The sequence below is a fragment of the Dipodomys ordii genome, unplaced genomic scaffold, assembly GCF_000151885.1.
Source record: "Dipodomys ordii isolate 6190 unplaced genomic scaffold, Dord_2.0 Scaffold17, whole genome shotgun sequence".
Lineage (NCBI taxonomy): Eukaryota > Metazoa > Chordata > Mammalia > Rodentia > Heteromyidae > Dipodomys > Dipodomys ordii.
Genome location: NW_012267233.1, coordinates 4,365,253 through 4,389,784, shown reverse-complemented (window position 1 = coordinate 4,389,784; position 24,532 = coordinate 4,365,253). Strand labels below are relative to the sequence as shown.

Below are 24,532 nucleotides of genomic sequence, written 5' to 3'. Positions count from 1 at the left end.
TCTTTAAAATTTTATTTGTAATGAAAATATTCAATTGTTTAAAATCATTTTCCATAACAGATTTAAAACAAGTATAAGTTCAAATAATTAATTAGTATTTAGAGATCTATAGTGAATATTCTACTAACTAAAAAACTTTATAAAGAAAATGAAAATTTATCAATATGCCCTTAAAAAGTCTTATCCTCAATAAATATAAATGTAAAAATAAGCAAAAATGTAAAATGAAGATAAATGTAAGATAAACGTCTTACAATATATTCTAGTCTTTTAGCTTTACTTCAAAAGGTGCTAACTCTGGGCTTTGTTTTGAAACATACAAAGCCTTTCATTTTTCAAGATTCCTTATTCATCTAATGATTGGTGATTTTAACTTCTTGCTTCAGTTATTTATTCAAAGTGAAATTGGAGACTTAATTTTTGTGTTCTTTGTTAAAAATTCAAATAAAATTTAAAAGAAGTAAAATACACACATGTGTGAAATGCAGGTCCTGAATTACTAAAAAAAACTTTTTCCTATTAAAAACTCTGAGATAATTGTAGGTTTATGTAAGAAACAACATATATCCTTCCATCTTTCAACCCAATGAGAACACTTCTACAACATAGCGTAATGTGACAACTAAAGTTGATATATGTATAAACTTTATATATAAATATTCCACTAACTGACCTTGTTCAGATTTCTATCTGTTTTACATGTACTCATTTGTGTGTATGTGTATATGTTTCTGTACAATTTCATCACATTTATAGATTTATCTGACCACCACCAGAAGAGTTTCATTACAAGCACCATTCATGCTATTCTTTTATAGCTACAGCAGCTCTTAACTAACTCCTTGGGACACTGGTTTATATCTGAAAATACCTAATCAGTTCTGGCTCTATAATTGTGTCATTTCAACGATGTTGTATGAGTGAGATCAACCTTACATACTCAGCCTATGTACTCCTTTGAGATTGAGTTTTTCCCTCTGACCATAATTACCTTAAAAGTTATTCACATTGGTGCTTAGTTTTGATTTCTGAGTAGTATTTAATAGTGAGTATATATCCTACTATTTACCACCTATGCATTAAAAGGCAGTGGAGTTTTAAGCTATTTTGAATAAAACTTATATAAACACTAGTATGTAAGATATCATGGGATGTAATTTTTCATTGGGGGTATCTATGTAAGCATATGTATCATTTTGTGAGAAATTACTGGGCTCTTTCCCAAATCACTCTACCAACATACATTCCTACCAGCCTTAGATAAATAATTCAGCTTCTGAACAAATTCCCTGCCATTTTATTCTATCAGTATTTGGTTTCATTTTAACTATTCAGTTATATTATATATTGACCTCTCATTCTGGTTTTAATCACACTCAATAATGGCTAATGGTATTGAATATCTTTTTATGGGATTATTTACAATTCATGTATCTTTTATGAAATGCCTGGTAATGCCTTTTGCCAATCTTCTCATTGGATTATTCACTTATTATTGTTGAGTTTATAGAACTATATCTATTTTAGATAGATGTTCTTCTTCAGATACATGGTTAACAAATATTTTCTCCTACATACCATCTTATATTTTTCTCTTCTTTGTAAGGAAGCTCTCAGAGAGAAGTTTTTAGTTTTGATGAAATCCAGTGTATTTTTTATACTTTTTCCCTCCCTGAAATATTGTAATCAGTAAATGTTAACATTAAGTAGGTTGAATTCTCTCAACTCTTTTATTGCAAAAGTACTTTATTCTAGATTGTATCTTTTTATAAATATTTTAGAATAAGCTTATATATCTATCAGAATATCCTGTTGGCATTTTAAAGAGTCTCTATAAACTTTAAAGAATCTTCCCATTTGTGGACATGATATGCACCTCCATTTATTTAGATTTTATGTGATCAAATGTTTAGTTCTTTGATATCAGTTATCAGAATTTAGCCATATATGGATCAGAACTAGAACATGTCTTATTAAATTTATATGTTAAGTGCTTCATTTTCTCTTAAATATAAATACTCCTTTTTAATGAGATTTAATTTTCTTTTTTTAATTTTTATTTAGTTATTTTTATTGTGAAAATACTGAACAGAGGGGTTACAATTAAATGAGTACATTTCTTATCAAGCATTGTAGCCTCCTCCTTTGTTTCCCCTTCCCATCCCTTCCCATCCTCCCCCTGACTCCCATCCAATCCTCCTCCCCACCACCAAAGTTGTAAAGTTCATTTTCAACATAACGACTTGTACATCTCATTGTTGCAATGGGTACACCTGTATCCTTATTTAAACAATTTGTTTTTCCCCTTCCCCTCCACAAATTATACCGACATCAAATACAGTGTTAGAAACAATCACATAAAAGAAAAAAAAAACATTTGAATACATATCTTAAGGTTCATTTCCCTAACTTAACTGACCTTTTATGCTTGACTCAGATAGATACTAGTTATTGCAAATAAGGGAAACCATGAGACCTATGTTTCTTTGGGCCAGGCTTACTTCACTTAATATAATTTTTTCCAAGCCTTTCCGTTTCCTAACAAATGGGGCAATGTCATTCTTTCTGATGGAGGCATAGAATTCCATTGTGTATATATACCACATTTTCTTGATCCATTCATCTACTGAGGGGCATCTGGGTTGCTTCCATGTCTTAGCTATAGTAAATAATGCTGCAATAAACATAGATGTGCTGGTAGCTTTAGTGTGGCCTTGTTTGTGATCATTTGGGTAAATGCCCAAAAGTGGGATTCCTGGGTCATAATGGAGCTCTATGTGGAGTCTTCATTATTCTTTTCCATTATTTTTTCTTTTTTATTATCTTTAAGTTGTGCAAAGAAGTTGCCATTTAACAAAACAGTTTATGAATATAATGCATCTTATTCAATGTCAGCTTTTCATCATTTCCCCCCATTTCTCTCAGTCTAGTTTGTAAAAAAATCTGTAGATTATACATTGAATTCTTGACTTCATTCTCACTCGAGACTCCTTGTATTCATTTCCCTTTGACCCCACCCCACCCTTTTCAAGTACCACTTACCTAATGTTTATTTTGTTGAACTTTTACTCATCCATGGGAAAGAATGATATTGTATAATTTGTAAAGAGATGGAAAGACCTGGAGAAAGTATATTATTATGCGAAGTAAATAGGCCCAGAGAGAGACAAAGAATGCATATTTCCCTTATTTAAACTAGAATTCGCTTATAAACATATAAGTAAATATGTAATGTACTATGCAAATATATGCAAATGTATTAACTGAAATATGAGAAATTCATGGGAGATTTCATTCTAATTCCTTAGAAAGGCAAAGTGAATACTCTTAAGTAATCATCATCCTGATTAAGGTGAAGAAAATCATCTATGCTTTGAGCATTTTCTTTTATCTCCTCATTTCCACTAGACTACTCACTCCTCACATGTAGATGGCCAGTAGTTTAACTTTTACCACCTTTAATAAGTTTTGCCTGCTTTAAACGGCATACCTGTGAAATTATCAGAATTCACTTCTTTCTCAGTACTGAGAAATTTATGTTATATATAGCTGGGATTTATTCATCTTCATTGCCGTACATCTTTTCCAATTACTAAAGTTGACATACATATTCTTGTGCATGTCTTCTTGCATTGTCACTTATTTCAGCACTGCTTTAAGTTCTACAGAAATGGGATTATATCATTTCACCATTACAGTTACAGTCTATGGATTTCACTTGTAGGTACTGCTTCAGTATTGGCATTCAATTTTATTTTTCAAACTACTTAGTTATTGCAAATAAGCGAAACCTTGTGACCTATGTTTCTTTGGGTCTGGCTTACTTCATTTAATATAATTTTTTCCAAGTCTTTCCATTTCCTAACAAATGGAGCAGTGTCATTCTTTCTGATGGAAAAATGAACCCCGAGACAGGGACACAAGAGACTTTTTGTTGCTGTTGTTTTTAATGTACTTATAATGTACTGTGTGAGGTTTTTTTTGTTTCTTTTGTATGTTCTTCCCCCATGGTATAACCCCTGTTTTTACTGTATTTGATTCCTGTGCCCTGAATCTTGATATATACATTTTTCTAATTTGGGAAGGGGAAGGGAAATAACAAAATTCTGAAACAAGGATACAGGTTGACCCTTTGTAACAATGAGATGTACAAGACACTATGTTGAAAATGAACTTTACAACTTGGGTTGGGGGGAGGAGTTGGGGAAGTGGGGAGGTCAGGGATGTTAGAGGAAAAACAAAGGAGAAGGTAACAATGCTCCATAGGAAATGTATTCATTACCTTACTCATGTAACTGTAACCCCTCTGTACAGTATCATTACAATAAAATATATATTTAAAAATAAAAATAAATGAAATAAAAAGCTACTTAGTAAGGCTGGATTGGCCCGCTACTGAACACACGCTTCCCTATATTATTAGTTAAATTTCCATAGTTATTTTTCCAAGAAATATTCTACCTTTCTGGTAGCAAAGCTTGCATCTCATGCCTCTCTGCCTCCCCACAGTAATGTGCTTTGTACCTGAATGGAGGGTCTCCTTGGTAAACATTGTTCCTTGAGGGATGGAGGTACAATCTGAATTAATGAGGTATTACTGTGATTCCAGCTGATTGCTGCACAGATGACTGAGTTGACTTTGGCCTCATTATCACAGCTGTATAGGCATAGCCTGTGTTGATTTATGGGGCTCTTCTTAATGTCCTGGAGAATCCTGAAAACACAAGGCTCATTTATGTCACATCATAGGATTGTGCCATGATGAAATAGAAATCATGTTAGCTATTGTTAGGTTTAATCGTTTTATCAATGCTTATTTTGGGAATTAGAAAATCACAAATGAGATTGAGACCGAGTCTGTCTACAGAGGAATTAACTGGCCAGGAGAGTCAAAGATTCGTATTCAACGGATCCAAGAGGCTTCTCCACCTATAAGTGGCAGTTTTGACATTCAAGCTTATGGACATACCCTCAAAGGTAGATTTAAAATGTTGGAAATTCTCAAACCTGAATGAATAATGTTCAGAACACTGGTACACATATGCATGTGTATACCCTATAAAACATATGTTGTTCAATTGAAGATTTTTACTTATTATTTTTACATTCAAGGATATACAAAAAGGATGTACGAATGTATGCATGTGTATGTGTGTATGGTATCTATATAATACTGTGGCTAATTAACACCAAATCATAATATTTTGTTTCAAAATTATTTTTACCACATTAGAATAAACCTTACCCCTTCAAAGCCAGTTATTAGCAATTATTATTTTTATGTAAAAGTAATATAAGAAAAATCTATGAAAGTACAATAAACTCGTAAGTTATTCGTTTTTTAAGTCTTACACTTGTGCAATTAAAACTTCATTTTACAAACAAGCATTCATTATTATGGTATATAGAAAGAATAAAAATAACATTAAAATATTAAAATATAAGAACTTGGAATTGGAGTATTCTTAAAAAAAACAACACCCTTATTTGAAGCATCCAGACCTCCAGTATGGTACTTATGAGCCACATGTGCTCACGAAACATTTAAAATGCAGTAAGTCCCATGTATAGACATAACAACATTGAAGGAGTCTCTCAATATTGTTGAAATTACATTTTAAATATATTTTATTACATAAAACTTATAATTGGAATAATTTTCCTTATTTTTACTTTTTAAACATGAGAGTAATACTAGATATCTTAAAAATTATGTATGTAGTAGCTAATGTTTTTTAATTGGACACTGCTGAACTAGACAACCCTAATAAATACTTTGGTTTACTTATTTCTGGTAGTATTTCTCTCCCTAATTTATATACTTGAAATTATGTCAGCATCACCAAACTAGATTATCTAGAGCAAATGGCATTTGCATATTTTATTTATTGCCTCACCAGGTATAAAAGCTTTTATTCCCTAAAGACTCTCTTTTATATTTATGACTTAAAGATTATTTATAAAGTGAACTGATAATAAAATAAAAGTATGTGAGCTAAGGCCAGGCTTTGATGGACATCACTCACATAATTTGTCTCCCAGCAATATTTATCCATCAGTGTAAATAAGCTACCAATTTCATTCATTTTTACTGTATGGGAGGAAGTTGTATTGCTTATAAGGTTAATGCTCAGTGCCCAGAGATGAAATCTGGTGAATGAATTTTGCCCCTGTTGTTTGCCCTCCCGCTGTGATTCAGGCATCCCTGCTGCAGTGTCAGCTGCAGATTTGCAGTTTGCTCTCCAGAGCCTGAAAGAAATGGGGAAAGTCTCTGTTACCCGAGAGGGAACCTGCGCTGGGTACACTTGGAATATCAAATGGAGAAGCACATGTGGAAAGCAGAATCTCCTACAGGTTCCCTCATTTTTGGTTTGGCTTTCCCTTTCTTCTTTATGCTTGCTTATTTACATTCTGCCTCATTCAAAAAAGATATATTTTTAAAGTGAAAACTCTGGAATCATAACAGATAAAATTGGCCAGGTGTTCTCTTGCTTAGAAAGTAGTGGTTGATACATTATTTTCTATGTCACATGAAAAAAGTTCAAGAATGTGTTTGAAGAATCCCAAAAGTATCAGGAAGAATACAGGCTGGGTCGTCTCATAAATCCAAATTATGCACAAGGACTTGATTTGGTTTCATTTTACCACTGGAAAAAAAGTACAGTTCTTGGAATGGATAGAAAAGCAGAGTAGTCAGGAATGAAAAATGCTGAACAGGAAAGTTGACTCTCAGATGGAAAAAGAAAACAAATTTTCAATTATTCAAAATAAATTTCAAAGTGGTCATACTAGAAAAAAGAGCATTTTATGAACATTAAATTCAGCGAATTTATTTTCCATAGATTTCATTAATTGTAAAAATTCAAGTTAATTTTAGACATTTTATTCATGTTTTAGTGCAATGCATAATACTACAACCATTTTTAATTGTTTGAAAGCCTTCTTTGAAAGTTTTCTTTTAAAAAAGTGACTAAAATGGTTTATATTTGTATATCTTTTGGTTTTTATTTTCATTGATCCATACTTAAATCTTAAAAGCAAAATTTGTGTGGTTATATTACCATAGCTGTTCTAGTAAAAATAATTTTGTGTGAAAATAGATGAATGATTCCAACATTACTGGAGTAAAAGCAAATATCACAGTTGCAAAGATAAAGGAAGGTGGCTTATTGAGACAACACATACTTGGGGACCTTCTTCGTGTACCCAGTCAACAACCTCAGGTATGTTAAAAACCAGGTAAAACAGATGAGTTGACTTGTGAATATTTGCATCAACAGTTGATTGACTCTATTCTACTTCTCCTAGAAATTAAGTTGGTAATTCCAGGGATGTCATCTGTATTTTTAAATTTTCATAATTCTATATTCTATATTGCCAAACTGCTTTACTTCTATGCTTTTTCACTAGTTCTGCTTCTTTATGTTAAGGTTGAAGTCTATGTCAATGGAATTCCAGCCAAATGTTCGGGTAACTGTGGGTTTACATGGGATCCCATGACTACTCCCTTAGTTTTGGCTACAAGGCCTTCCCAAGGTAACTTCTTAATTTTTAGCTTGTAATATGAATAAAAAATAAGAAGCAAAATGCAAACTCTGATAATATATATATATATATATATATATATATATATATATATATGCAAGCTAGTGTCATCAAATCAAACAGACTGCTCCATATAGTGAAATAAGTATCAAATTAAGCTATGGAAAGGGCAGGCATTATTTATTTGAAAATAAAGCTAATGCCTATAAGGCTAAAGTACTGAAGTTTAGCATTTGTAGTAGAAGAAGCATTAATCTTTCTATTCTCTGTTTTCAACCAGTATAATTAGCCTCTGAAATTTCAGTATGAATTTGAGTTATTTTTGTTCTACTTGTCTAGTGAGAGTTTTAATTATAATCTTTCATCATATACAAACAGTTTCAGGGAGTTATTATTAAAAGGCTAGTAATAAGAGAGCTGTAGCTTAATAAAAGAGTAATCAATCTTAGACTGAGAAATTTACCAAGAACTCAGTCTAGTCTAGAAACTGCATCATATGTTATTGCTTCAAAAAGTATGAGTATAGTTTTTATGTGCTTTTGAGAATTGAAATAAATATGAGGAAAAGATCTGTAATTTTTCAGTCAGATAATATAATATTTAGACTTGATTGTTAATATAAATCTTCATCTGCTAATTTCATATCAGCCTCCTGACCAGCTCCCAAAGCAGTGAATCTTAAAATTAGTCTCTGTTCTTGTTAAAAGAATATATTTTCAGAATTTTCATAGCAATTTTATTAACGTTGGGAGAATTCATGTTACATGAGGTCAGTAATTTCAAGAGAAAAAAATTCATGAATATTTTATTCTAGTCCTTTGATATCTTTATTTTTGCATTTATTCTTGAATTTGCCATTTTCATTTGCATGTATTAAAGATTATTTCTTATAGAAGATAATTAAGAATGTAATTTACCTTCATCATTATGATCAAAATTTTAAAGTACTGAAGCATGTAAAAATGCTATAAAATATTTTTCTCTTTAATGACATTTCACACTTCTTAACTATTGTTATATATTATCTCTAATCATCATTCTAAGAGAGAAAATGTTATAGGAACAGTTAAAGTCCTCCTTAAGGATCATCACTTGTCCTAGTTTCCACACAGCTACCCAGAGACAATTGTGATAAACAAGCAAGCAAACAAAACAGAAATCTATCTCAATCTTAAGTCATTAAGATACCTGACTTTATTTATATAAATATATATAATATACTGCTAGCTTTTCATTCTCAGATATTTAAATTCATATGGACTTTACAATAATGAGTGGTGTCATATGTGTTAAGTGACCATATATAGCATTTGTCAATTGGACCTGGACACTTTTGAGGGAGGGGAAGGGAAAAACAAAATGTTTAAATAGGGGTACAGGTTAACCCATTGCAACAATGAGATGTTGAAGACACTATGTTGAAAAACAAACTTTACAATTTAGGTGGGGCGGGGGAGGAGGGAAGTGTAGTTGTGGAGGTAGGAAGGAAGGGATGGTAGGGGAAAAACATAGGAGGAGGCAACAATGCTTGATAAAAAATGTACTCATTACCTTGCTCACATAACTGTAACCCTTTTGTACAGTATTTTCCAAAATAAAAACCATAAAAAAGAATGAACTGAAAAATATTGTTTATGATGTTGGGCCAACAGGAATAAATGTAGTGTATCACAAGCGTTATAGGATGTATAACTTTCTAGTCACAAGATTCTCATTTTATTTTCAAGTGAGAAATACCACATTACTTATAGTGTGATTTATCCTTTCCTCACATATATATGATTGCTATTCTGTCGTACGCTAAATTATCGTACAGAAGTATCTGAGTAACTTTGCTTTAAGAAAAATAATTCTTTTATTTCATTCCATTTTTTTCAATTAGGTAAATTCTTTTTCATAATTTCCACCTACACATAAATGATTGAAACTGTTAAGCAAAATGGTAATTCAATGGAAAAATGCCATGTCTTTTTCCTCCTGGCTTACCCATAATCTTAATTTTTATATATTTTATTGGTATTCTCTGAGAAATAAATGATTTGGAAGAAACAGAGTCTAATTTTCTCATTTTAATATTGTTATTTAAATGTATCTCTTTCAGGCTCCTTTGAGGAAAGCACCATTTTGACCATCGTAGGCTCTGGGTTTTCTCCTAGCTCAGCTGTATCAGTCTCTGTTGGACCCACGTGTTGCTCTATTCTTTCTGTGAATGGTGAGTCCTTTTAAAGTCTAATTGTTTTTCTCCAAAAGAAATGGAAAAGAGCAGTATTGCTGCAGTATTACTGCTGTAATACTGCTTCTCAAAGAGCAATATCACAAATATAATTATCCTATAGTATACCCTGTGAAGTCATGAAATTAGAAATCTGGTCTTGAGAGTGCTTTAGATGTTAAAGTTTGATAACCACAAACTAATTATTTTATTTCCATAAAATGTCACACATCCTTATCCCATGACAGTTGAATTTTGTAGTGTCTATCTGTCTCTGTTTCTATCTCTCTGTATGTTTCTCTGTCTCTCCATGTCTGTCTGTCTGTCTCCAAAGTGGTTCCACAAAGTATTACTAACACGCTAGTGTAATTCTGAGACACAATGATATTTCCTCATGTTAATCCAATGCCCATTTTTTTTCTTGTACTGCTGGTTTAATGCTAGGTATGTGCTCTGCCATTTATCCCCAGCTCCTCTACCCATATTTTGACAATAGTACATTAGTCATGTGGCAAGAAGGTTTGGCATTTCCTTAACATCTAATCCAATAGAATTTCTCTCAAGTGATTCAGAATTTAAAGATGTTTTCACCTTCTTGAAACTGAGGTCATTTATTTCTCTGAAAGTTATCTTTTATAATATTAGGTCTTTTCCTTAATTGAAACGTATTAGAATTGTATAAGAAAATACAGTGTCCAAGTAATTTCTATTGTTTTAAATTTCCTCAAGTTTCTATATATTCTTGCAGTCCAATAGTCAATATTGTGCCTATATTATTGGTGTATACAAACTATTCTAAATAAAATAAATGTTTTTATTTTGTTGTCTATTATCTTTGCTGATAACACTTGTTATTTTATGCAATCTTAAACATATGTTGCACAAAACACTTTGATTAATATAAGTCCTTATTACAAATTAAGATTTGTATTGTATATTAAGATTTTGAAAATGATGACAAGGGGCCTTATTGAACACAGTAACATCAGAGATTGTTTACTTGGCTTTCATCATCAGTTTACCTCTTTCCTGGGAATAGTTTACAAAGGTTTTCCTAGCCTTCAAGATTTCCCCTTTCCCATGAGCAGTTTTCTTTCTTGGGGCCTCAAAGTGAAGGCCAAGATTAATAATTACAAACATAAATTTTTAGTGATTTTCATCTAAAAAAATACAATTTTCTCCTTTCTTTATCACAAGAAAATGAGATCACGTGCCAGATTCGGAATGGAAGTGCTGGACGTGTACCAGTGACTGTGTCCATAGCTGATGCTGGTCTGGCACAACATGCAGAAGGTGAAGGATTCTACTTCATCTATCAGAGCCAGATCTCACACATCTGGCCTGATTCAGGAAGTCTGGCAGGTAATAGTTAATAGTTCTCAACAGAGAAAATTGGTTACATTTCTATGTTTCAGTTTCTAATGCCCTGTTTCTGACAGGGAAAAGGGAGAGAACACAAATCTCCCTCATATAGAACAAAACGATTTGCCTTTCAGAAGACATAGAGCTTAAATGGCTGACCAATTCTTCTGCTTCTTCTGAAGCACAAGTCAGAGTGACTGCTTATATTTACGTCTTTGGTTATTGAATTAATATCATCCATTATTACATGTTTCTATAACAAGCTCATTAATTATGTCAAGATAAGATTTATTGGTTATTATTCTGCTTACCAGCTGCTCCATTTGTAACCATAATCTCAACGGAGCAACTTGACCCAGAAAAAGTTCTGGAAACCAATCAGGCAAAGGAAAGCTGATGAAGAGGATGGATATAACACAATGCTTTTTCTTATCTTGCTTAATTTCCTTTGTGCTCTGTTCTCCTCCCTTTATTTTAAGCTATTCTTAGTTTTGCATTTTGTGCTTTTGGTCCTTTTGGGTTTCTAAAAGATTCTTTATTATTAGTTTATTTGAGTTTTCTCTGTTTTCTTTTTACTTGGAGGTTCTAAATTTAGGATTTGGTAAAAGTATTCATATTTACTTCATACTTATGGAATGGTTGAGTGAATAGAAACACAATAATTTCTTCTCAGGATGAAGAAGGCACCACAGGAAATAGCAGTTGCTGCTAATAATGCCCCAAAGAAAACTTGGGTGGCAAATCTGTATTATTTCTGTGAACCACTTCTTTGTGGTTCCAAGCTACAAAGTTCAGATTCAGGCATGTGGTTTAATTGTACACATCAAGAATCTACTTCTTGATTTTTAAAAAATGTTATTGTTAAGGTGATGTACAGAGGGGGTTACAGTTACATAAATAAGGTAGTGATTACATTTCTTTTCTAACTTGCTACCCCCTTCCCTCATTTTTATCCCTCTTTCTCTACCTCTCCAATCCTCCCTCCCCAAGTTGTACAGATCATTTCCAACATGTTATCTGGAGTCTCGCTGTTGCATGGGTTCCCCCTTTGTCCTTTGTTTCACCACTTTGTTGTTCTCATTCGTTTTCTTTTGTGTTTTCCCCCTATGGCTTATACCCTGCATTTGATTTTGGCATCCTAGTATTGTATATATGTTCTTCTTGATTTTTTTTGGTCTGGTCGTGGGGCCTGAACTCTGGGCTTGGGCACTGTCCCTCAGCTCTTCAGCTCAAGGCAAGCGCTCTACCACTGAGCCACCTTCCCAGCCCTCTTCTTGATTTTTTTAAGCACTCTATCTATTCAATGACAAGTCAGTTCTCAAAAGATGAGTTAGATATTACTAAATTTTCTCTATGTTCTTTGTTTTCCTTATAAAGGTGGCACTCTACTGACTATATCTGGATTTGGCTTTAGTGAAAGTTCAGAGGTGTTAGTTGGAAATGAAACCTGCAAAGTGATTGAAGGGGATACAAACAGGATAACTTGCAGAACACCGAAGGTAAGGCCTCTGATTTTGGTCATTTTTCCCTAAGTGTTAAATCTTATGAATTCAAGTACATCACCCGGGAAGAAGGTTAAGTAAGTGACAAATGTCCTAGAAATGGCAGTGATTCTATTATGACCTTCCAAAATTACTTTTTCAACAGCTTTTTAAGATCCAGAGATGAAGTATTATACCCTATCTTCTAGATCCTTAAAATTCCAAAAGAAGACAGACTATTATGTATTAAGCAATGCACTCCACTTGAAATAATAGATGTTGATATAAAGTAAAGACAAAATACAAGGGAGAGGGAGTGTTGGAAGCAGTTCTCTACAAAAGTGATGGCCCTGTTAGCACGTAAGGATAATAAAAACAAAATAACAATGATAAAACAAAAAAAGTGGGGCTGGGAAGGTGGCTCAGTGGTAGAGCACTTACCTTGCGTGCATAAGGTCCTGGGTTCGATTCCTCAGCACCACATAAGCAAAAAGAAAAAAGCCAGAAGTGGCGCTGTGGCTCAAGTGGTAGAGTGCTAGCCTTGAGCTGAAGAGCTGAGGGACAGTGCCCAGGTCCAGAGTTCAGGCCCCACCACCGGACCCCACCCCCCAAAAAAAGTGAATTTAGAACATTTTGTTTTGAGAAAGGAGTTTTTAAAATATTTGCTGTTTCAGGTTATTGACAAAAAACACACATGTGAAATTCTCCATGACATCATGTATTGTAAGACCAAATATTTTGATGTAAATATATATTTTAAATTTTATTTTATTGTACAGGTGATATATAGATGGGTTACAGTTACATAAGTAGTGAGTATATTTGCTTTTGAACAGAGTCTACGCCTCTGATTTGCTTGTTATGTACAAAATGTACAAAATGCTAATACATTTAGTCACTACCATCAAAACCCCAAAATATATTAAAATAAGTAGATGTGTTATGTAGTTGTGAAGGAGGAAAAAACAAATTTTAGTTGTTATTGGACTGAGTGGTGAGAATCTAGTGAATATGACAAACTGAAACTTGTTGAAATTGTGACATACAGTTAAACACCAAATGTGCATTAAAGAAATATCAAGTGATGGTGACAAGTTTTTCTTAATCAACGAATTGCAGACCCTGTATTAGCAAAAGCATGGATAATTGTTTTCGGAGTCTAAATGTTTAGTCTTAAATAATGACACTAGATCAGCAAATGATATGAGTTGTGAATGAAAAAAACCAGGAAAGTTGCAGCATCTTAATCCTTATCAACTAGAGAACCATTGTCTTGAGTATCTAAGCCATCTTATGAAACCCTCAGCTTCCAATAATACAGAGGCATTTAAATTGAATACAGCACCTACAAAACCCTAATACCTTTATTTTGAGACTTCATATATGTAACCAATATTTGATATCACAACTTTTTAAATATGTGAAAATTAATTTTAATCAAGATGAAAATAAAACATCTTCAAAAACTTATTTTTAAATAACTATTTCTTTTCAGCTATTGAATTTCTAAGTATTTAATGTTTTTTAATTGCATTATTTCTCTGCTTATTTCAGAGAACTGAGGGTACAGTTGATATTTCAGTTACTACCAATGGAATTCAAGCTACAGCAAAGGATGTTTTTAGTTACAGTTGCTTACAGACTCCAGTTATAACTGATTTTAATCCAAAAGTACGAACAATTTTAGGTAAGAAACTCTTCTGTAAGATGAGTCACTTAACATATTGATGGAAATCACTTCCAGAAAGTGCCCCCCGACTGATTCTCTTATAGTTTGTTTCTTTTTTTATAGTTTGTTTCTTAAAGTGAAAAGAGCCCTAAGTTAGTTTTCCTTTTAAAAACATGTATTTATGATTTTTCTCTGATTATGTGCGATATAGAGAAAAATATGATTGAGTGGCTGGCAACTCACACCTGAAATCCTAGGTATTTAGGAGGCTGAGATCTGAGAATCACATTTCAAACCCAGCCTTTATCTCCAATTAACCACACACACACACACACACACACACACACACACACAACTAGAAGTCCAGCTGTGATTCAAGTAGTAGACTGCTAGCCTTGAGCAAAGAAGCTCAAGGGTAGCAACTAAGCCCTGAATTTAAGCGCTAACACACACACACACACACACACACACACACACACACACACACACACACACACACACAGTACTTTATTGTCATTTTCCCCCTGTGAAACAAAAAAGAATTTTTTTTTTCAAAAAAGAATTTTTATCTCTACATGATAACCAGCAGTCTGTCAGCTTTTCATTATGCTTTTAAAAGTTTTTGGATTTTTCTAAATTCAGTGAAATTAGTTGATTGACTTAATATGCCAGTTTCATATTGGATATTAAGTTTAACTTTTCTGTACTTTTTCTTCTTTTAAAACAACAGGAGACGTCAACTTAACAATTAAGGGTTATAACTTTGGCAATGAACTTGCACAAAACATGGTGGTACATGTTGGAGGAAAAACCTGCCAGGTTCTTAGCTGGAATGTCACAGGTATTCAATGCCGTTTGCCCTTGTTGCCTCCTGGAAAACATGACATTTATGTGGAAGTCAGAACCTGGGGTTTTGCATCAACAAGGTATGATGATGAACACAAATTCCATAGAATTGTGGAACACGTGTGGCTAATAGTTGAGCTAGGAAAAGAAATAGTCATGGACTTCTATTTATTGCTTTCTTTACCTTTTCTACATCTCCATTCGTAAAATATTTGAGAAAATCTCATAGAATACAATATGAGACTTCAGTTTGAGACCAATATCATTCATATCAGACTATACAATTTTCTCTGCAGCTAGATTTGTGCACAAGTCACACCATTTTTATTAATTCAGGAAATATTTAGCAAGTAGTTTCTAGAAGGCATATACTTGTTAATGCTAGATTTGAAGTAGGCATTAAGAGGGATCTGTCTTTTGCAAAAATGATGCTCACAGTTTTGTCAAAGAGAAAGATTCAAACAAAGAGTTATAGCAGTACTGTAACAGTTATAAATGGGAAAAATACAATGAGTAAGAGCTAGCACAAGTTATAAGAGTATATAATAGAGGAAGCTAACATCCTCAAGGAACAGAATTCTGTGAAAATATGACAATTAGATCAAGAAATGGGTAGGAGCTGCCCATCTAAGAGAAAGCATGCGGAATAGATGAATGACGGGACAAAGGAGAGGATAACGTAGTATCATGGTATATACCACAAGGTTAAAAAAACTAAGGGAAGGGGTGGGTCAAAGCGGGGTGAGAAGGGTGAAGGGGAAGACACTGATCAAGATGCATTATATTCATAAACCGCTTTGCCAAATGGCATCTCCTTTGTACAACTACTTAAAGATAATAAACATTTTTAAAAGAAGTATTTCACATGGATTAAAAAATAAATAAAAAGGAAGGATGGAGAGAATCTTCCTCCAGTTGCCTTTCTGGAGAGATTTAGTATTTTCTTCCCTCTGACTATTTGTTAAAGGTTCATATATGAGGGAGTTACTGGCTTGGAATACTTAGAATACTTAGAAAAGGAGAAAGCTGAAATACAGAGATTAGAAAGAAGGTGACAAAAGCTGAGAGAAACCTCACAGGTGATGAAGGAGCAACCATACCCTCAGGCCTGTATTTCCTTCCAGGTACACTGGAGCTAGAAGAGTTCTGGAAGAGCCATTGGCTTTCTGCTTTGATTTGATACCATGTGCAAAGTTGCCCTAATGAAAATGTGTATTTAGCTAATCGTTATAGAGGTTTCAATACAGTTATGCTGAGGGAGTTTAATGAAGGTGAACTCTTTAGAATCTTTCTGCCTGAGTTGTTAGGGCGGGACCCAGAATGTGGGAGTTAGCCTGCTAGACATTGTACATGTTGAAGGCTTCTTATTAGGGGTATTGTCAGTAACAATGAAAAATGAGTTAAAACTCATTTTCTTGAAATAGTGGGAAGAGAAATTCCTTACATAATTACTCACATAATACTTCCATAATTAATTACATAATATGTGTGGATTTTGTTATTGTTTACAGATAAAACTGCCTTTATATTTCACTCTAATGAAAAGAGAGAACATTTTGAAGGATTTCTTGTATTTCTTGTGACCTCATTTCCTGTATTTTCCAAATTATTTTAAGATCTGCTATCTCATACCCTTCTGCTATCAGATTTCCACATTTTTTTTTTGATCATGGGGCTTCAACTCAGGTGTCCTTCAGCTCTTCAGCTCAAGGCTAGCACTCTACCACTTGATCCACAGCACCACTTCCAGTTTTCTGGGTGGCTTATTGGAGATAAGAGTCTCACGGCCTTTCCTGCTGGGGCTGGCTTTGAATGGCTATCCTCAGATCTCAGCCTCCTGAATAGCTAGGATTACAGGCGTGAGCCACTGGCACCTGGCAGATTTCCACAATTCTAATCTTCAGAATAATTACTATATTCCTGCCAAACCAAATTGAGGTTGCCAATTACCAGATGTTCTACCCTACTTACATAAATTTCCTCAGGTAGTCATAGCCTAGCAAGAGTTCAGAACTACCAACCTATGGAAAATAAATTCATGGGGGAAAAAAAAACCTATTCTTTCTTCTTTCTCAGAGACAAGTCAAATGCTTCAATTCAGTATATTTTGGAAGTGACTCACATGTTTCCACAGAGAGGTTCCCTGTATGGTGGGACAGAAATTACTGTAAAGGGTTTTGGGTTCAGCACAATACCAACTGAGAATACTGTCCTTTTAGGTAAGAGCTTCATTCCCCCAGGAGAGATGTTAAACGTTTTCCTTTCAGCTTAAAGAATGTGCTATTGAGTTATTATATAAATACCTGAAGTCACTAAAACATTTTTCTATTAGTATAAAGAAGGGTGAAATGTATTTGACTGAAGGAGTTTAAAAAATAGAAGCTTTCATTTTTTAATTGTTATTTTATGTTTAATGTATATTGAGTACTTAAAAAGAGTTAGAGGATTATTTTGAAAATAATCAGTATTCAAACATGATTACCATCAAAGACCATGGAATATAAAGATTTTGGGAGGTGGGAAGGGACTTGACTATTAGCAATCGTATTTCATCTTTGTAGTATTTGATATAATGCTTTCTTTTTGCTTTTTTTTGTTCATTCTAGGTACTTTCCCTTGTAATGTTACATCATCATCAGAAAGTATCATAAGATGTACCCTCCATTCAACAGGGAATGTATTCAGAATTACCAACAATGGGGATAATTTAGGTACCAATCAACATTCACATATTGTGAACAAGGAAAACCTTTTGTCCTGGAATTAATTTGGGTTTTATTTATTTTACACTTCAAACTATTCAGGGGATCCATGTCATGATTTCTTTTATAATTTGCGAACACCATCACTTTACAAAGGAGTCACATATGAAGTGATTCAGTGATAAATTTGAGTTTAGAAGGGTAGATTTTATGAGGTCCATGCTTAGAAATTGTCATTTGGTGTGTTACTACAGTATTGTAGTTTCATGGTTTTCTAAATGAATAAGCAAGTTAAAATTATGTTTTTATGTATATCCATACATTTGCATATCTATGTGCTTCAGAATTTTTTTCAGAAAATTCCTATGTCTAAATAATTATCAGAGCCTTTAAAAATATTCCATGTAATATCTCTCAGCAACTGATTCATTGAGTATTTTTAAAATTGTCTTTTGGTCATTGTATTACTACTTTATCTTCTCATTATTTTGCTATTACTCTTGTTTATTTTGGCTCAGTGCTTAAAATTTCAATAAAATATTACTTTAAAGTTCTTTTCCCTAGTAACTATCAAAACTTCAGGGTGTTTTCAACTTAATTACTAAATAATCTACTCATTCTTCTTGTAAAAATACGGTTCTATTTTTCATCTAGAACATGGATTTGGTTATGCCTGGTCACCATCAGTCTTAAATGTGTCTGTGGGAGACACGGTGATTTGGTATTGGCAAGCACATCCATTTCTCAAGGGAATAGGATATAGAGTTTTCTCAGTCTCTAGTCCTGGAAGTATAATTTATGATGGCAAAGGATTTACTAATGGAAGGCAAAAATCTCAATCAGGTATGTATCTACTTTATTGGCTTTGGCACCATATCCTTTTCCTAGATGTAATACAAAGACACTTTCTTTAGACTTAAAAGATGTTTAAGCAAATAATATATACAAATTCACAAAGTGATTCATCTGCCATTTATGACTTTACTTAAAATGTTAAAAATGACTGCATTCAGTATATTTTGAAATAAGTTCTAATGCCAGGCACACATTTATTGATTCCATGATAAGTAACCAATGAAAAACTATACAGCACAATATGATAGAAATAAGAATTTGTTTTAATCATATCAATCTGATTGCAAATGGTTGCATTATATTAATTAGAATCAGTTATAAAATCAATATTTCTTCTAAGAGATCTCAGTGAAAGTGTGCTTTTTTCCTATACATATTTATTTTTCAATTTTCATATATTGAGCTTTTCTCTAAAGTTTGGTCAACTGTTTCAGATTAGCCATGGTTTTCTAAAAACAAAACAAAAAACCACTGAAAAACAATTAATGCTACATCTCAGGATCTTGTCTCCCTGAACTGTAATTTCATTGCACAAGATAACTCTTTTATACCTAGTGAGTCATTTCCTTGCTACTTCTTGTTGACCTATCAAATACATGAAAAATAAGAAACGTGCCATCTACATGCACATTTAAATTGCCATTCCACCACAGCCTCCATTTCAAAGATGCACTAACTGCTTGTGTTTATACAATCTTATTTTGTGACAGGTTCATTTTCTTACCGGTTTACTTCTCCTGGAACCCATTATTATAGCAGTGGATATATTGAGGAGTCACACTCTATTTCTCTCCAAGGAGTCATTAACGTTTTACCAGCTGAAACCAGGCACGTTCCCCTGCAGCTATTTGTGGGTGGCATGGAAGCCACATATGCTCAAGGTAAAATAGGTGAGGGTGGAAACTTTTACTCAGGTGATCTCCCAGGAGCAGGCATCAGATTACAGGGTCTAACCATTATGAAACTCACTGCCATAGGACTTTGAATAGGTTTGGGCTGCTCTGAGTCTGGAATTGATTCTGTAAAATCAAGATGGCAGTAAGTTCTTTCTGCCCATCTCCCAAATGAGATCGCTTGTGCAAAGATCCCGACACTCTAGATGTGCTCCAACTATATTAAATGCTAGTTGAGGTTACTGCTTCATTTCTCTATGGGATTCTGGCCAGGGGCAAATAGAAAAATAAAGTAAGTTTACATTTATTCTTCTCTTTTGTTCAAGTTTTTTTCTTTTATGTCCCTGTGTTTCTGAGACATTCTTGCAGAATTTGAAGTTGCTCTCACCAAAATGAAGAGTAATGATTTCTGAACATCGTTCGTGTTTTAGAATATTATCTATGATTTATAGGATTTTCTTTTGTCTAAAGGAGGACCTGAGAACTTGCACTTGGGAAGCTCTGTGGCAGGCTGCTTAGCAACAGATCCTCTGTGTGGCCTGAATAATACCATGGCTGAACATTCCAATAGATTGCTCTTTGAGCTTTCAAGTTGTATGTCACCATGTATAAGTAACATTACTCCTTCCTCAGGAACAGCAAATGAACTGATAACCATTATTGGACATGGCTTCAGTAATCTCACATGTGCTAATAAGGTAAGATTGTAAAGATCTTTCGTGAACTTCTATATACTCAATAAAGGGAAGGTATTTTTACTATAACCTCATAGTTTAATTTTCATCAGTTTGTTGAGATGTAAATTGCATGTCATACAATCCATACATTTAAAACCTATAACTAACTTAGCAGCAATATATATGCATTATGTGTCTATATGAGTGTGTGTTTCCATTCATCTAATTCATCTAACTGTGCACCAATTACTGCAGCCAATTTGAGAACATTTCTGTTATCCCCACAAAGAAACCTCTAAACACTTAGGCATCATGCCTAATTACATCACTCTCCCAGCCCCCAAACTAATCTACTTTCCATCCCTGTAGATTTGCTTTTTCTGGACATCATTGCTTACAAGTGTAATTATACAGCTTGTAATTCCTTGTGACCTACTATTTGCACTTGTTATAAAGCTCTCAGAGTTCTTTTTATAGCTGAATGATAGTCTATTGAATGGTATAGCATATTTTGTCGAGTCATCAGCTGATAGACATTAGGGTTGTCTTCACTGATGACCTGTTGTGAAGAATGGTGTTATGAATATGTGTGCACAGTCATAATTAGCATTAAAATCAATTCAAAATACATCTTAAATCTCAAAATTAATTTTATGAATAAAACAGGTTTCACAGAATTAGCTTCTTAAAATTATACTTGTTGCTAATAGGAACATTAAGTTCATGCAGAGCAATGTGTTTCCTTATTTTCTATTCTTTTTATTTTCAGGTTACAATTGGTAGCTACCCCTGTATTGTAAAAGAAAGTAATAACACTTCTATTATTTGCCATATTGACCCTCAAAATTCCATGGATGTTGGCATCAGAGAACTTGTCACTTTGATTGTCTACAATCTGGGCACCGCTATCAACACGCTGTTCAATGAATTTGATAGGCGATTTGTGCTTTTGCCAAATATTGACACGGTGTTGCCAAATGAAGGATCAACTACAGGAATGACAAGAGTAACTATATACGGCTCTGGATTCACAGGTTCTTCCGAAGGTGTAGAAGTCTTTATGGGGCGTTTTCCATGTAAAGTTCTAACTGTGAACTATACAGCCATTGAATGTGAATCACCCCCGGCTTCCGAACAACGTGTGCATGTAGATGTTCTAATACATGGAGAGCCTGCTCGATGTCAGGGGACCTGCAGCTTCTCGTATTTAGAAAGCCTCACTCCTTATATAACGGGAGTCTTCCCAGACTCGATCGTAGGTTCTGCAAAAGTGCTTGTTGAAGGAAAAGGTTTTGGGACAGTTTTGGAGGAGATTTCTGTTTTCATAGGAAATCAACAGTTCAGAGTAGTTGATGTTACTGAGAAGAACCTCACTGTTCTTCTGACGGCTCTCCCAGCTGGACTTCATTCTCTCCGCGTTGTGGTGAGAAGTAAGGGTCTGGCTCTAGGCAACGGGACCATCAGCAGCCCTGCGGTGGCATCTGTTCAACCAGCTTCTGGCAGCATGGGTGGTGGAACTGCTCTGCTCATCACAGGGAACGGCTTCTATCCTGGCAACACTACAGTCACGGTTGGTGAAGACCCTTGTCAAATTCTACTTGTCAATTCCAGTCAGATCTACTGCAAGACACCAGCTGGGGAAGCTGGAGTGGCCAATCTGAAGATCTGGGTTAATACAGTCATCTACCCACCTTTGCCATTCACATACGCCTCAGAGGATACTCCATTGCTCAGAGGAATCATCCCAAATAGAGGTACCTCACTACAGGCTGTCTCGTTTATCTTCTTGATGCTGTAGTAACAGTAGCATTTATTACTATAGCGTTAACAATAATCATAATAATGTTGATGTGTTTTTAAACAGTCCTAACTTAACTCCATTAATACATGAGCTTCAAGTTAGTGCTGATTTTTCACACAATCTTGGGATAAAATGTTTAAACAAATTGCAGCTCTGATTTAGGTGTAAAAATCTCCATCAACTTGACTTGACCTTAATTTCAAATGAGGAATAAATGCTAGGATATATGAATCAAAGTGGGTAATCCTTAAAGTTGCCATGCCACAAGAAACAGCTATTGGAATTCACAACTAGTCCTTCTTACTAACACTGAGAATTATTCAGAGTATTTTATTTGCCTGAATTTCAGGATGATTATTGTTAGTATAGTGGAAATCTTTTAAGGGAATAATTTAGATAGACAAATTATAAAATAATATTTACTGAATGATTCAGTGTGACACATTTTCCTAAGCTAAGCATATATTAAATGACCTCTTGGTCTTTTGCTATTGTACTGCACTGTTTCTGATCCTCTTCTAGCTCTTGGAATGCCCACTGTATACCTAGTGAATTCTGGAAAGACAACTGTAGTGCAATGTCCTTGATGCTCAGGTTCCAGTCTTTGGTTCTTTTCCTTTCTAATGGTGATGTGCTGGACATGAATTTATATTTTTCTTCTTAAATATTAGTTTCATATATTTGTATATATTGCATAAAATTTGAGAAATTAATTCATGTATACATGGTAATTTAGAATGGAACATTGAATAAAGAATTCTTGAAATGTTAGATGTTAAAATGTTTTAGTTTATATCACTGGGAAATGTATTGGGTTTAGATAAGATATATTACCTAACTTTAATAATTTTATTATTAATTTTTTCTTTAATACATCAATTCTATTGCCTTACAGAGGTTAACAATAGAAATGACTATACTGCTTTTTTTTTTTCTTTTTTGTCAGTCGTGGGGCCTGAACTCTGGGCCTGGGTGCTGTCCCTCAGCTCTTCAGCTCAAGGCTAGCACTCTACCAAACTAGCCATAGTGACACATAGAAATGATAAATCCACATATTTGAAGTCATTGCAATTGACAGCATCTGCTCCTTATTTCTAGGGGGCATTTCTCTCTCTCTCTCTTTGAATATAATATATGTAAAGTATAAGAGACTGGCAATCAAATGAGATCCATGCTGTTTAATTTCCTAAAGGGGTAGGCTATAGATCACACTTAGAATATACCTGTCTGCTATAAAAAGCAAAATGAAAACAAAATCATTATTTTAAGGTTTACAGAATAACTTATTACCTTATAGTATTCCTAACCTGAAATATTTCATTAACATTTATAGTTTTATGATAATGATTCATAAACACAGGGATTTATATTTTGGTAATCCTCACTTTGGTAATCCATGGTATTCTTAGTTAAGTCAAAATAAAGACAATACTTGGATATTTGCATTTGTAACCAGTTGGAGATTATTTATTCATCTGAAATGTAGTTATTTGGATGACCTGTGAACATTTCCTCATTTATGCTCTCAGTGTACATTTGTCAAAAAAAGAAACAAGGGCACAAACAGATTGAACTCCTTTCTGTGTATATTCATTCAAATCTCAGTGTCCACATGAACCATAATCTTTCCTTTCTTTTCTTTATTTCCTATCTTATACCTAATTATATAACATGATTTGTTCATCAAGTTGAAATAATTTAAAACTATAGGCTGAATTAAGAAAAACTACACTCCATTTACATAAATAATTTCTCATATCCGGGAAGAAAAGTGCAGAGAATAAAAAGTGACCCAACTGATCTTCAAAATGCTTTCACTGTATTTGATGTTGGTATAATTTGTGGAGGAGAAGGGGAAAAACAAATCGTTTAAATAGGGATACAGGTGGACCCATTGCAACAATGAGATGTACAAGTCGTTATTTTGAAAAAAAAACTTTACAACTTTGGCCTAGCAGCCAAAGCAGGGGTGGGGGGGTGGGGGGGGGGGGGGGGGGGGGGGGGGGGGAAGGATTGGGGGAATGGGGGGGAAGATGGGAAGGGATGGGAAGGGGAAACAAAGGAGGAGGCAGCAATGCTCCATAAGAAATGTACTCATTATCTTGCCCATGTAATTGTAACCCTTCTGTACAGCTGCGCAGACACTCATAGTTCCTTAGTCTACCTATTTTCCCTTCTCCTGTCTTCTCAAACTAAAATAGTAAATTCAACTCAGTAGAATGGATAGGACTGAAAAATAATGAATATTAAGATGCATTATTTGTAGTTAATAAACACTAAACTACAAGGTATATTGTAGCTAAAGTATATGGCACAGCATATGTATTAGTAGTCATTCTGGTATTAAAACACTGACACAACTTTTAAAAAACAGAATTAAAGAGGTATGTCTTTAAACACATGAACAAACATTGACCTTTCATTATATTATGTATTTTTGTTTCATTTTTTTATTTTATTTATTTTTTATTGTGAAAATACTGTACAGA

At 33.9% G+C, this 24,532-nt stretch overlaps 1 protein-coding gene across 1 annotated transcript in view; it reads left to right on the top strand.

Annotated features, from left to right (window-relative positions):
* The window catches only part of Pkhd1l1 (polycystic kidney and hepatic disease 1 (autosomal recessive)-like 1), a 153,502-nt gene that overhangs the window by 61,501 nt on the left and 67,469 nt on the right, over positions 1–24,532 (top strand). The window contains exons 24-38 of the mRNA XM_013012469.1: positions 4,830–4,977; positions 6,200–6,354; positions 7,101–7,223; positions 7,431–7,536; positions 9,647–9,757; positions 10,955–11,119; positions 12,497–12,618; positions 14,155–14,287; positions 15,000–15,195; positions 17,192–17,334; positions 17,722–17,826; positions 18,472–18,660; positions 19,383–19,553; positions 20,037–20,263; positions 21,012–21,996. Of these exons, the coding sequence (XP_012867923.1) occupies positions 4,830–4,977; positions 6,200–6,354; positions 7,101–7,223; positions 7,431–7,536; positions 9,647–9,757; positions 10,955–11,119; positions 12,497–12,618; positions 14,155–14,287; positions 15,000–15,195; positions 17,192–17,334; positions 17,722–17,826; positions 18,472–18,660; positions 19,383–19,553; positions 20,037–20,263; positions 21,012–21,996 (3,079 nt within the window). The remainder of the gene's footprint in view (positions 1–4,829; positions 4,978–6,199; positions 6,355–7,100; positions 7,224–7,430; positions 7,537–9,646; positions 9,758–10,954; positions 11,120–12,496; positions 12,619–14,154; positions 14,288–14,999; positions 15,196–17,191; positions 17,335–17,721; positions 17,827–18,471; positions 18,661–19,382; positions 19,554–20,036; positions 20,264–21,011; positions 21,997–24,532) is intronic.